This window comes from Vombatus ursinus, unplaced genomic scaffold (genome assembly GCF_900497805.2).
Source record: "Vombatus ursinus unplaced genomic scaffold, bare-nosed wombat genome assembly UNPS02014774.1, whole genome shotgun sequence".
Taxonomy (NCBI): Eukaryota; Metazoa; Chordata; class Mammalia; order Diprotodontia; family Vombatidae; genus Vombatus; species Vombatus ursinus.
Window position 1 is genome coordinate 16,922,162 of NW_020954552.1, and position 12,991 is coordinate 16,935,152.

General features: G+C 39.6%; 1 protein-coding gene across 3 annotated transcripts in view; it reads right to left on the reverse strand.

Annotated features, from left to right (window-relative positions):
* Positions 1-2,569: 2,569 nt before the first annotated feature.
* The window catches only part of RASGRF2 (Ras protein specific guanine nucleotide releasing factor 2), a 318,717-nt gene continuing 308,295 nt past the window's right edge, over positions 2,570-12,991 (reverse strand). For all 3 annotated transcript variants that reach the window (XM_027864223.1, XM_027864221.1, XM_027864220.1), the window contains exons 24-27: positions 10,729-10,808; positions 8,266-8,386; positions 5,891-5,959; positions 2,570-4,581 (exon numbers count right to left, since the gene is read on the reverse strand). In XM_027864223.1, coding sequence (XP_027720024.1) covers positions 4,489-4,581; positions 5,891-5,959; positions 8,266-8,386; positions 10,729-10,808 — 363 coding nt within the window. In that variant the 3' untranslated portion in view covers positions 2,570-4,488. The remainder of the gene's footprint in view (positions 4,582-5,890; positions 5,960-8,265; positions 8,387-10,728; positions 10,809-12,991) is intronic.

The following is a 12,991-nucleotide window of genomic DNA, read 5'->3' on the forward strand; positions in this document are numbered from 1 at the left end:
ACATGTTCACATGCTAATACTCACAATCATAGCATAAACTGTCACTTTAGCAATTTGTCTTCTTATTTGAGCCTAGATGGAAGTATAATTCATGACTTTGCTAATTGTTCTTCCCTGTTATGGACACCAGCCAGGATTCTTCTCTTTAACTGTAACAGATTTCTTTTAAAAATCTATTTCAACACTGAATAATTTCATATGGTAACATTTGCCATCAAAGCAACTATTATATAACTAGTGAGTTGTTTTCCTGTTTAAGGCTAAACAGAAGAATAATTCATGACTTTGCTAATTGTTTTTACCTGTTCTAGATGTTAGCCAGGTTTTTTCTGTTTGGTTACAACAGATCTCCATCCTTATAACCTATTGTGATGGAGTTGCAAAAATGATTAGATTATTGAGGTTGGATATATATGTATGTATGCATACACACATCCATATATGACACATACAAATATGCCTATTATATGTGTATACATGTATATATATATACATACATGATATACTTTATAATCATAGAAGATATTTATTTGGGGATAGTAGGCCAACTTAAGCTAGACAAAAATCAATTAAAACCTTTATTTTGTAAAGAGTATGTTTATTTTGATCAATTTAGAAATGAAACCTATTTGAAAACTATTTATCATAAAGTAGAAGAAATTACTCCTCAGAATTTTGAAAATTTCTAAAATCTTATCCAGCCAAAATTTTGTCTTATATAATTTAGTGATGGCTTTACATGAAAAGGAGGTGAGTATGCTCACTATACAAAATCAAAACTCGACAATATTTTATCTATTCCAAATTATACAAAATAGAAGGGTTTAGTTTTAATAATAACTTTAAATTTTACAGAAATTCACCAAATAACAACTGGATGCTTTGCTGAATGGTGACTAAATAAAATTGTCCTCCAGCAAGTCTAAGTAACTAAACTGAGTTATTTCACTGAAATACTAAGGGAAGGTGACACTACTCTACTTCATGCCTTTTTATGTCAAAGAACCTATCTGCTTTAGCAAGAGATGGGGCTCTGTGGTGAAACTGGATGTCTTATTTCATATCCAAAGGTATCCCTTAAAAGCTCCAAGATAATCTCATGGCAATTGTGGGTATTTAGGTGGAAGCATGAGAGTAGAGTTTGATTTCTGTCCATGTAGTATATATTTTCCCTACATAGGCATTTGTAGTTTGGATCAAATACTTGTACATTTTTTTAATGTCTTCTATTTGGAAGTGAAGTGACAGTCCACATAATCAGAAACCAAAAGTGGTCCCACATCCTGATGGGATGGTCTATCCAAAGGGCTTAAGGGAGATAAGTGTCAATCTATCTCATGGCCTACAAAGTTTCAGATCTGCCACGGAAATATGACAAGGACACAACAACGTAATGAAGGTATTATAAAGCGTTCTTTATGTATGTCCCCTATTTCATTTGGCTTAAAAATGGAGAATAAAATCTTCAGGAACCTGAGGGCGTATTTCCTTCTCAGTGAATTCACAATACTCTTGTTCAGATGTGGGGCATATCACATGAGGCACATAACTGTATAAGTATGACGTTGCACCCCATTTATTCCCTCACACAGCTCTTGCCCATCTTACCAGAACAGGGATTCCTAATTCACTGTGTGTGAACTTTAAAAAAACAATTTTTATAACTATGTCATTATAATTGTTTTCCTTTGTATTTTCTGCATTTAAAAACATGATTCTGAGAGGGATCCAAAGGCCCCACCAGACTGTCATGGGGATCAATGACATAAGAAAAGGTCAACACCTCGGCTAGTGGATGTGAGCCAAACATGGAAGGGGGGAATGTAGTCAGCAGTGGCACCACCCTGGCCTGTGCAGATTCAGCAGATGCTACAATGTAAGAAAGCTTTTTGAAAGTAGCTACTGAATCACTGCATCCCTTCTACCTGCTTTGGTAGGGTGGGAAGAATAGGACTGACCACTTAAGAGACTCCTGGTTCCTATTTTTCTCTAATAATCTGTATTTAACATGGTTAGATAGGGTGTGTATAGACACTGATTCATTTGGAACAGAGAAATAAAATGTGTCCAAATTTGCAATTCAGATGTAGATGTGAAATCAGGAGAAAAATGTGATGGGCGCACAGTCAGCCCTTCCTTCACTGCTGGAGGCTCTCTGGCACTGCAGGGCAGAACTGACATTCCTCCCATTCCATCATTATTTAGACAGTAACTCAAGGATATGCCAGCCTCTCATTTCATATTCTCATATACTCAATTTTATCCTTTTTTATTTTTTTTTGCAAGCAGCAAGAGTAGGTTTCTAGCCAAAAAAGGGGCAATCTGTTTTTTTTCCTTCTCTACTGCAGACTTTGTGGTATTGTATGCAGCTGCCAGTTGTTAATTTCAAATTCTATATTATGCACAATTGATAAATGAACTATACAGTTGCATGTTATTGTGATCTGAAGAACCCCATGCTTCTTATCATGCATCAGGATGCATTAGCCTCTTATTTCATACTATAAAGAACAAGCAATTTTTTTTTCTTTAAAGGAAAATAGAACATCTCTAAATGACCCTTCTCAGGTATAATGTTATCGTGCTAGTTAATTCAGAATTACTGAAGATGCTTCTGGAAAGGTCTTCAAAGATTTTAAATTGAGTTGCTAGTACTTATTTGATGTTTTGTTATGTAGTTATTTACAGAAATGGCCCTTGAGGTACAGAAAACATGATGATATTCGCTGCCACAAAAGGTGCATCCTCAATGGTAGCCCTTCCACTGGTCTTAAGAGACTGAATGGAATTTATTGGACAGCTGTTAGCTCTAGTAACATAATTAGAGTGCAAATAAAGAGGAAAAAAATCAAGCCCGAAAGATCAATTCTTCATTGTCAGCATTAATAAGCTTCTTGACTCTTAGAGATAAAGTCAGATGCAAAAGCCTAGGGTAACAACATCTTTTTCACTTTCTTTTCCTTTCCTTTGTAATTAAATACAACAGTTGTCTCCCTAAAAAAAGAAGAGAGATAAACAATAACAAAGCCCCATTTCTTCACTAGCTGATAGTTTGGGGAAAGGTAATCTTAGCTATAACCTACATGACTTTCCCTGTGGGCAATAGGGGTGCCTGGTGGGGTCTGTTGCCCTAAATTCCCCTGCAGCTACTATAGGCCAAACCCTGGCAGAAGACTAGAAGTGTTGCATGCCCAGAGGGGATTCTACCTGTCATCATGCAGTAGCACAGGGCTTTAAAAATATTACTCACAAAACCTTTTCTGGTCATAGATCATAATCTCGGATCCACTTGCCTTTAAAAACAAACAGTGTCCTTACCAGAACAGAATCCCAACATTACCCCCAAGAAATTACCAGGGTAGAAATACAGAAAACAAGCAGAGTCGATATTGAGCAAAGACAATGTTGTTTAAAGCAAATATTTGCATTGAAAAGTTTTAACACACCATTCCTGCAGTCTTCATTGTAGGAACTTATTGCCTTTTAGGCTTGATTAGCCACTTCCCCAGTGGGGTTATGGGAGTGAAGGAGGAAAGGAAGAGATCTCAGGGTGACAATAGTCAAGAGCAGGTGTCTGAGCTGACAGTAAAATCAGCCAGCAGCCAGAGCCCCTGATCCCGGAGAAGTTAAGCAGATGCCTGGGACTCAGGACGGTCCCTTCTTTTATCTACCTGGGGCCTGACCACTCCAACAAAGAGAGAGTGGATGCTAGAGAAATGCACTGGGCTTCCACTTTACTAGAAGCAGCTCTCTGGGTCTAAGGGAAACTTATCTACAAAGTCAAGTTTACTCCACTTTTGTCCCCCGTGCTCCCCACCCCCATCTTTGTCTTCTTGTATAGCTGCCCAAAGACTGAAAAGATGAATTCAGAACATTAGATTACTTCAAGATACATATTGATCCATACATTTGAAACAGTGCACATGCTATGAAGCAGAAACAGTTCAGGGGCAGGGCAGCTCGCACCTAAGGTGACTACATTTTGCTGTGAAGCTCTCACTGATTTGAAAGTGAATGTAATGAAAGCATATATATCCTAAGGTTGGGTTGGTAGATGTTTCTTGTTAAGTAACATGCCAGAGAAACATCATCATCACCATCATCATCTCTCTCTCTCTGTCTCTGCTCACATGCTCTTAATGGAACATGGTAGAGTCAGATTTGCCCCCTTGGTTACCCCCACGAAATTAGCAACCGCCACTCAGTGTGACAAAGGCCTTCTTTCTCTACTCCAGCCTTCCTTTAAAAAGAGGCAAATACTGTTCTAGCTTTGCAAAGTGACACCTTCACCAGCCTCCTGCCCGAGTCTGAAGCATTCGCCTTGCACCCTAAACGGCTCTGTTCTGGCTTGAGACAGAATTTCCGGGAGCCTCAGTTTTTGTCAGAGGAGAATGGAGCTTGAAATCTCATCCCTTCCCCACCCATTGTGCAGGCATGGCAGGCACAGTTCGGGTCTCTTTCCACAGATTTAGGGGCAAAGCTGGCTCTTCAGGCAGGGAGTCGAGGTTCAATCTTTAGTGACAGCTCATACAGCGTATCCTCATCTATGATGAGAGTTTTGTCCAGCAAGTACTGGGTGACCTGTGGCGAGGAGGGGAAACCCAGAACGCATTTACTCAAATACACGGAAAAACCAAATCTTTTTCTGAAATCTAGTCCTTTCGTTCAGACTTTACTCACTTTCTGAACTTGACCTTAGCAGCACCTTCGCCCCTGGCAGGTACACCCTTCCCCTACTTTCTTGTTCTCCTTTATGCACTCTTTCCTTATTAGAATGCAAGCTCCTTGAGGTCTTGTTTGTCTGTATTTCAGTCTTTCTCAGTAAAAACCCTTTAATTTGTAGTTTATTCCTTCTGGTGAAAATTTGGAAGCTAACCAGCTATAGAAATCAGCTGAGAGAAATAATTATTTCTCTCTTATATTAATAACCAATTATTGCATTAGGACCAAGGTTTTCCCCCTTTTCTACTTCCTTACTCAGAAATCAGCCCCTATAGGGGTGTTTGCCTATATTCAGGCAGCCTTTGAAATGCAGGGCTGATAATGAGAGGGAAAACTCAGATCTGTTCAAAAGGGAAAGGAATTTTAGTTTAGGTAAATTGACGGATTCTGGCTCATCATATTTCACTTGGACAGGTCTAGGTAAAAGTGGATTACGCTTTTTGTCTAGACTACCCTAGATAGTGTGATATGGGTATAGGTAAGTCTCTTTGACCAAGACTGAGTGATCAGAGTCATATCTCCCAAACCCTGATTAGAATAAGTCCACCTCTCATTATAATATTCATTCTCTCATTACTTGTTAACCAGAGTTTATTTCCACCCTCAGGAACATTCACTTTTCCAAAGGCATATAAGCATTGAATGGGTTCCATGAGGGATCTTTGGCATTTGAGAGTGCTACTGATCCTTTTATTAATTATATATTTGCACAATTAATAAAAAGATTAATTACCCAGAAACTATGTCTCTCAAACTTTTTATACATCACACAGCCAAGGTACGCTATGAAATATTTCTAAAGTTGTTTCGTTTCTACACAATATAAAAGAGAATGAAAGGATAAATACTTTGCTGGGATGGCTGGACTTTGGGGCAAATATATAAAGGTTAAAATGCATGTACAGGTCAAGTATGATGGCATTTCAACTTCAGGTGTTTGAGAATGAATACTGCATTGAGGCAGGCACAAGGTGAAAAAGTCTGTGGGATTTGCTTAGAGGAATGCAACCTTTTTGTTATGTCACAGAACATCTCCTGGCATCTGCCATTATCTTATGGAAGAAGGTTCTGTGAGATGCAAAAGTCAGTCAATGTCTTCTGAAGCTGGGGCTTAGCTTTAAGTACAGTCTCTGTGTTAAGCATAGCACATATGTCAGTACCATATTACCTTTGGCTCGTGGTCTATCCTGTAGGAAGTCTGCTGGAATTGGCGTATCTCCCTGATAATGTGTGATATCTAGCAAAGAAACAAAAGGCAAATAAAGGAACTTTATATTTTACTCTTTTTACAAATTCTGGGTGGAAAAACACCCCTTTGTCTGCAGCTATCTTTCTGGAGCAGTCAGTTATCCCATTTACCAAGATGGTGGAGGCCAGTGGGCTATGCCCCTTTTGCTCTCTGTACCCCATGTTTTCTTCTTCTTCTTTTCTGATCTATATACCTTCAACATCATTGTATGACATCAGTCTCAGGCACAGATATACAGCACAAGCTCTAGATGGGAAAGGAAGCCTGGGAAACAGCAGACTCTGAGACCATTCTGAAGAATGCTCCTTGTTTTCATTTCTATATTCCCTCCAAATTGGTGTTCTTTTGTCACCAGGGTAACTGCATTATTTTAGATTTTTTCAGTGGTTATTCTGATCAAGGGACTAATTGTGTTTTGTTCCCCTAGCACTGAGTGAGGATAGGGGCATGATCCCATGACCAAAGTTGTGAAGCATCACAGAGATTTCTATAGTATTGGCAGAAATATGGTGGGGAGAGGGACCCAGGAACCCTGGGTACAGAAAGATGGAAATGGGAAGTCAGCAGCCAGTTTGAGTTCATGGAAGGTAACAGATAGACAGTAAGGCTATATACTAATTATTCGCTTGTTCAGTTGTTTAATCATGTCTGACTCTTCCTGACCCCATGGACCACAGTATGCTAATACTGTCCTAGGGGTTTTCTTGGCAAAGATACTGGACTGATTGGCCATTTCCTTCTCCAGTGGATTAAGGCAAAGTGAAGTTAAGTGACTTGCCAAGAGTCACATAGCTAGTGTCTGAGGCCAGATTTGAACTCAGGTCTTCCTGATTCCAGGGCTATATCCACTGAGCAACCTACCTGCCTAGATGTAAATTATATATAATCAAAGACAAAACTGTAAAAAACAGTACCCAAAAAGGGTCAATGGCTAGGGGACATTTCTCTGTATTTCATGAGGGGTTCCAGCCATGCCCACTTCACTTACAGCTCATTTCACTCCTTGACATCCACCTTATCCCTGGGTGGGTGGGTAGGGGATGATACTATCCTCTTTTTCCCCCTGCCTCCTGCCCACTTTAGAGTTTCCTTTTACGTGTTATCTTTCCCATTCAAACGTAAGCTCCTTACATTTTTGGAGACTGCTAGGTGGCTTAGCGGATGGAGCACTGGGCCTGGAGTCAGAATAGACTTGAATTCAAACAGGCCTCAGATACTTAGCTGTGTGACCTTGGGCAAGTCATTTAACGTGGTTGTCTCAGTTTCCTCATTTGTAAAATGTGGATAATAATAGCATCTGCCTCCCAGGGTTCTTGTGAGGGATCAAATGAGATAGATAACAATTGTAAAGCCTTTAGTAGAGTGCAGAAGGTGTTATATTAATGTCAGCTATTTTAGCTATTTTCTTTGAGGGTAAGCAATGCCTTATTTATTGCTTTTTGTATCCCTAGGACTAGACACAATGCCTAGCATATGGTAAGCACTTAATAAACACTGTCTGTCTGTCTATATTTCTAACTTAGGATACCAAAGATCTAAGAGGATACTGGATAACAGAGAAGGCAAAGGAGAGATGGGAACTTAAACAAAGAGTCTTTGAAATCTGCCAAACTCACTAAGACAAATAAGCCAGGATATGTGTGTGTATATGTGTGTGTGTGTGTGGATGCGCGCACGCATCCACACACACACACAGAGGGTATAACTAAGCTTCACTGCCATCTACATGGGAAGGCACATGTGTCCAGAGGAAGCCAATACTGGGGTTTTCATTCTCCCTAGACCACTAGCTTGGGCAGCTTGGTGGCACCATAGTGCACAGAGCCCTGGGCCTGGAGTCTGGAAGACTCCTCTTCCTGAGTTCAAATCTGGTCTCAGGACCTTACTAGCTGTGTGACCCTGGACAAGTCACTTTACCCTCTTTGCCTCAGGTTCCTCATTTGTAAAACGGGCACACATTAGAGAAGGAAATGGCGAACCACTCCAGTATCTTTGCCAAAAAAATCCCAAATGGGGCCACAAAGAGTTGGACACAACTGAAATAAATAAGCAATAACAATAACAACACTGTCACTGTCAAATTCTTTACAACTCCTCCAGCTAAAGGAGCCAGCCTGAAGATGGGCAGGTTTTTACCATCCCTGAAATATAAGGCAAATGGCATTTTTCTTATCTTCAACTTTTATCCAATACCATTATAAACTCTGAGAAATTCTGAGTGTAGTAAAAGTGCTTTTTTTTTTTGAAGTACTAGGAAATCACATGTGAATTTTTTTTTTAAGCCAGTCACTTACCATTCTCATTTTTGAAAAATTGACAAGGCCTTCCTCAGTAAAGTTTGGTGTTCCTTCTTCAATAAACGCCAGGTCAGTTAGGTACATTCCAAGATATGGGACTGCAGGGGGGTTACAATTGCTGGGAGCAGAAGAAGAGAGATCCACATCACTATTGGTTATTTAGCACGTTCATTTCATTCTATAGTCAACAAAAATGGTTTTTTCCATGATAATAAATCACCAACATTTATATATCACTTTAAGTCTTGCAAAGCACTCCATGTCCATTCTCACTGGATTCTCATAACAACCCTGTAATTTAAGCACTATAGGTATCATGCTCATTTTATAGATAAGAAAACTAAAGTGTAAAGAGCGCTTGAGGGACTTGTCCATAGTCACACAACTAGTAAATATCAGAGGCAGGACTGAACTTAGGTTTTCCTGACTGAGCCTAGCCCTCCACTAGGCCACCTTCATTCAAGGAAACTCTCTGAAACTTCTATAAGACTAGCTATAGCCCATACCTTATTACAGAAAAATCAACAGCCATCAGGGAATCATCAAGTTTATTGTACCTCTTGCATCACAGGCCACATGTTTTTCCCTCTTTTAGTGATCATTTAAATGGTCTTTAGATGTTATAGAGATCTATTGCCCCCCCCCCCTTTGGTCAGAATTTACTTTCTTTCTGCTTTTTAGGGGACAAACCTGCTTGATCTCCTAACACTGACTTTTTCTTTTATTAATCATTCTTCTTCTTTAAATGGATAGATTTCGTTGCTAGAGAGATGTCCCAGATGACTTAACTCCCTCTACCAATGCAGGTTGCCACCTTCTCTGCAATTCACAATCTTAGAAAGTTGCCTATAGCCCTAAGTGACTTGGCCAGGGTCACAAAGACAGTATGTGCCAGACACAGGATTCAAACCTAAGCTTTCTTGGCTATGAAGTTAGCTCTCTTCCCTACACCATGCTGCCTCTCATTTCTTATCTCTGACATCGTTCCAGAGTCATCAAATAGTCCTGCGTTCTGTCTCTACCTCTGTGACCTTGACCAAATCTTAATATTCCCAAGCCTCAGCTTTCTCATTTGTTAACGAGGGTTAGACTTGGTGGCTCTAAAGCGTCTTCCAGTTTTATAACTCTGTAATCTATGATAGCTATGGCTTGTATTCAGTCAGATGGGGATGAATGGCTCAATCAGGGAGGGCAGCAGGCCAGTGGAGGAGGGTGGGATCCTTCCTCTGTTCTCTGTAGCCAGCCTGTCCCTCTCTGGAGCTCCAGTCCCACATCACCAGCTGTTATCTGACAGTTGGCACCAGGCAGCTCAGAGGCATCTCAAACTTGGCATATCCACAACAGAATTCATTCTCTTTTCTACCAAACTCACCCCTCTTCTAAACTCCTCTATTTCTGCTGAGAACATTACCATCCCTCTACTCACCCAGATTTACAACCTTGGCATTATCTGCACCTCCTACCCTCTTGTTCCACATAGATAGTCAGTTGTCAGATCTCGTTTCTACTTTCATAACATCCCACAATATAACAGTGCCACCACCCTGACTCAGGTCCTATGGCCTCTTGCCTGGACTACTGCATTAACCACCTAAATGATCCTCCAATCTCAGGTCTCTCCATACGCCAATCTAATCCTCCACACAGTGATTTTCCTAAAGCATAGTCTGACCATGTCTCACCCTTACTCAATAAACTTCAATGGCTTTCTATAACCTCTAGGAAAAAATATATACACTCTATTTTAAAGCCTTTGTTTTTTTGTTTTTGTTTTTTTTGTTTTTTGTTTTTTACAACTTGGCCCAAAACTATCTTTTCAGTCTTCATATATGTTACTTCCATTCCTACATGCTATGGTCCAGCTAAACTATCTTCTTCTTGCTGTTCCTTTACATATAAAACTCAATCTTCTGTCTGGAAGCCTTTGCAATATTGTAATGCAACTCCCCACACCCCTGACCTCTTCCTCTTTGAAACCCTTATTTCCTTCAAAACTCAACTTACAGGAGTCTTTTGGCATTAAGTCTTTCCTAATGCTTCCAGCTGCTGGTGCCCCCTTTACCCTAATTAAATTGTGCTTATTTTGTTACATTTTGTCTATGGTTACACATGTAAATGTTGCCTCCTTCAAAAGAATGTAAGCTTCTTGAGGACAGAGACTGCTAAGTTTTTTGCCTTCGAGTCTCCAAGACAGTACTTGGAATGTAAATTACTTAGTAAGATACTTTTCATTGATTGGACAGGTAGGAAAAATGAAAAGAAACCTGGGATTGGTTCAGTGAAACTTGAAATCTGTGAACTAAAAACAAATTCCACTGAGCTAGATTGTTTTAGTTGAAAACCATATAAAGTTATTTTTAATAATCATTTTGAAAGCAAAATTAAAGCCAGCTCTCTCATTCTTAATATGCGATGTGTTCCTGTACTCTGTGGATAATTTTACTGATTAAGAAAACATACTTTTTGAGTGTTTCTCGGAGATTTTTAAATCTTCCTTCTGAAGATACAATCTTCTGAAGTTTGTCCATAAGAGCTTTTGTCTAGAAAGAAAAATATGAACATCCCATAAATCCTTCTGCAGCAGTTATTTTCAGAGCATGAGCTGCCAAATGACAGAAAACACAGAAGGTTCATCTATTTCAGAAAGAAGCAGGCATGCAACAGTGGTACCATGAATAACTCAAATAAGGGTCACAGTGTGGTATTACTCACACTGCCTGGGGACAAGAGCATATAGAGGGAGAATTACCTTAAAGAGAGAGGGAAGGGAATAGGCAATTGGAATTGTAACATAGGAAATATGGTTTTTTGATGAGCTGAACTGCTTATAGGAGTTCTAGAGAAAACATGGGATTCGGAGCTGTAAAGGGCCTAAGAGGCCATAGGGTCATAGATTTAGAGATTAAAGGGACCAAAGAGGGACGTTGGTGGCATAGTGGATAAAGTGCTAGGCTTAGAGTCCAGAGGACCTGAGTTCAAATCCAGTCTCAGACACTTACTAACTGTGTGATCCTGGGCAAGTCACTTAACTTTTTGTTTGCCTCAGTTTCCTCGTCTGTAAAATGAGCTGGAGAAGGAAATGGAAAATTACTCCATTATCTCTGCCAAGAAAACCCCAAATGGGGTTATAAAAGTTGGACATGACTAAATCAACATAACAACAACAAAGAGATGACAATGAATACAGGCCCCACCTTTTACAGATGAAGAAACTGAGGCTCAGAGAGAGATCAAGTGACTTGTCTAGGGTCATGGAATTACTAAGCAGCTGAGTTAGAATTTGAACTCAGATCTTTCTGACTCAAAGTTCAGTAGATTTTTCAAGATGAAGCATTTGTAGCATGTCTAATTCTGAAAAATGCCATAGCAAGCAAATCCAATTGTTTTGCCATTATGTTAGCCTAGGAAATACAGTAATTCTTTGCTCCCTTTAAGCGCCTTAAGAGCAAGGCCTATATACTTATCTATTTTTGTATCCTTAGTGCCCAGCACATGGTAGCTGTTTTATATTGTTGAATATAGACCAAGTTATTTCAGAAATGTGATCACTTATGTTGTTGTTCAGTTGTTTTCAGTTGTGTCCAACTCTTTGTGAACTCATTTGGGGTTTTCTTGGCAAAGATCCTGGAACAGTTTGCCATTTCCTTCTCCAGCTCATTTTAGAGTGAGGAAACTGAGGCAATCAGGGTTAAGTGACTTGTCCAAGGTCACCCAGCAAGTGTCTGAGGCCAGACTTGAACTCTGGAAGATGAATCTTCCTAACCCCAGGACCAGTGCTCTATCCACTATGCCACCTGGCTGCCCTGTGATCACTTACTTTCATCAGCAAACTGTAACCTGTTGTATATTTCTATACATTATCACAGCATCTGATCTAGGACAGGCATTTTCATCTATATTTTGCAGGAAAAGCTAGAAGAGAGTTCTCTGAACTAATGAGAACCCATTCTAAAACAGTTATCATTTGGAAATACTGATAGGCATCTCACTGGTCCACAGCCCAGCTTCTGTCAATGGCAGCTCTGAGGGGACGTACCAACCTTGCAAATGAACTGCTGCTCATTTCATTTAATGACTAAACTTGCCTGGAGCACCTTCAGAATTTCAAGCAATGTATTCAATAATGTTCTCATTAGGAGGCCAGGGTCCATGTGCAGTTTCTCTTTATCTCCGCAGGCACCTGCACAGTAATAGTTGGTGGAATCTGATTTTGTCAAATTCTCCTTTCCCATCACCTGAAGCGCCTTGAGTCACCTCTGCCTCTTCCTCCAAGGCGCAGCTCAGTCATCACCTTCTGCATGAAGCCTTTCCTGTCCCCAGCTGTTACTGCCTCCTTCTCCAAGCATCTTGTATCTATTGTCTTTAAATCTATTCTATACTTATATAAGTCCTTGTTGTCTCTCCCATGAGTATATACGCTCCAGGTGAATAAGATTGTTTCATTCATTGTATTTCTATTCCCAGCACCTGGCACATAGTAGGTGCTTAACAAATTTATTACTAACAAATTATTCATTTTATTACTAATTATTAGTATTATTACTTAATTAGTGATTACTATTGTAATAAATAAATACTTGGTGATAGATTAAATTTATATAAAATGCAGAACCAGCAGTTTTGTGTACTTACGTATCAGCCAAACTTTAAATCAACTATATGGCAAACTCCATTAGGACTAGAACAATGTTTTAATAAAAATACGTGTGTGTGTATATATGTG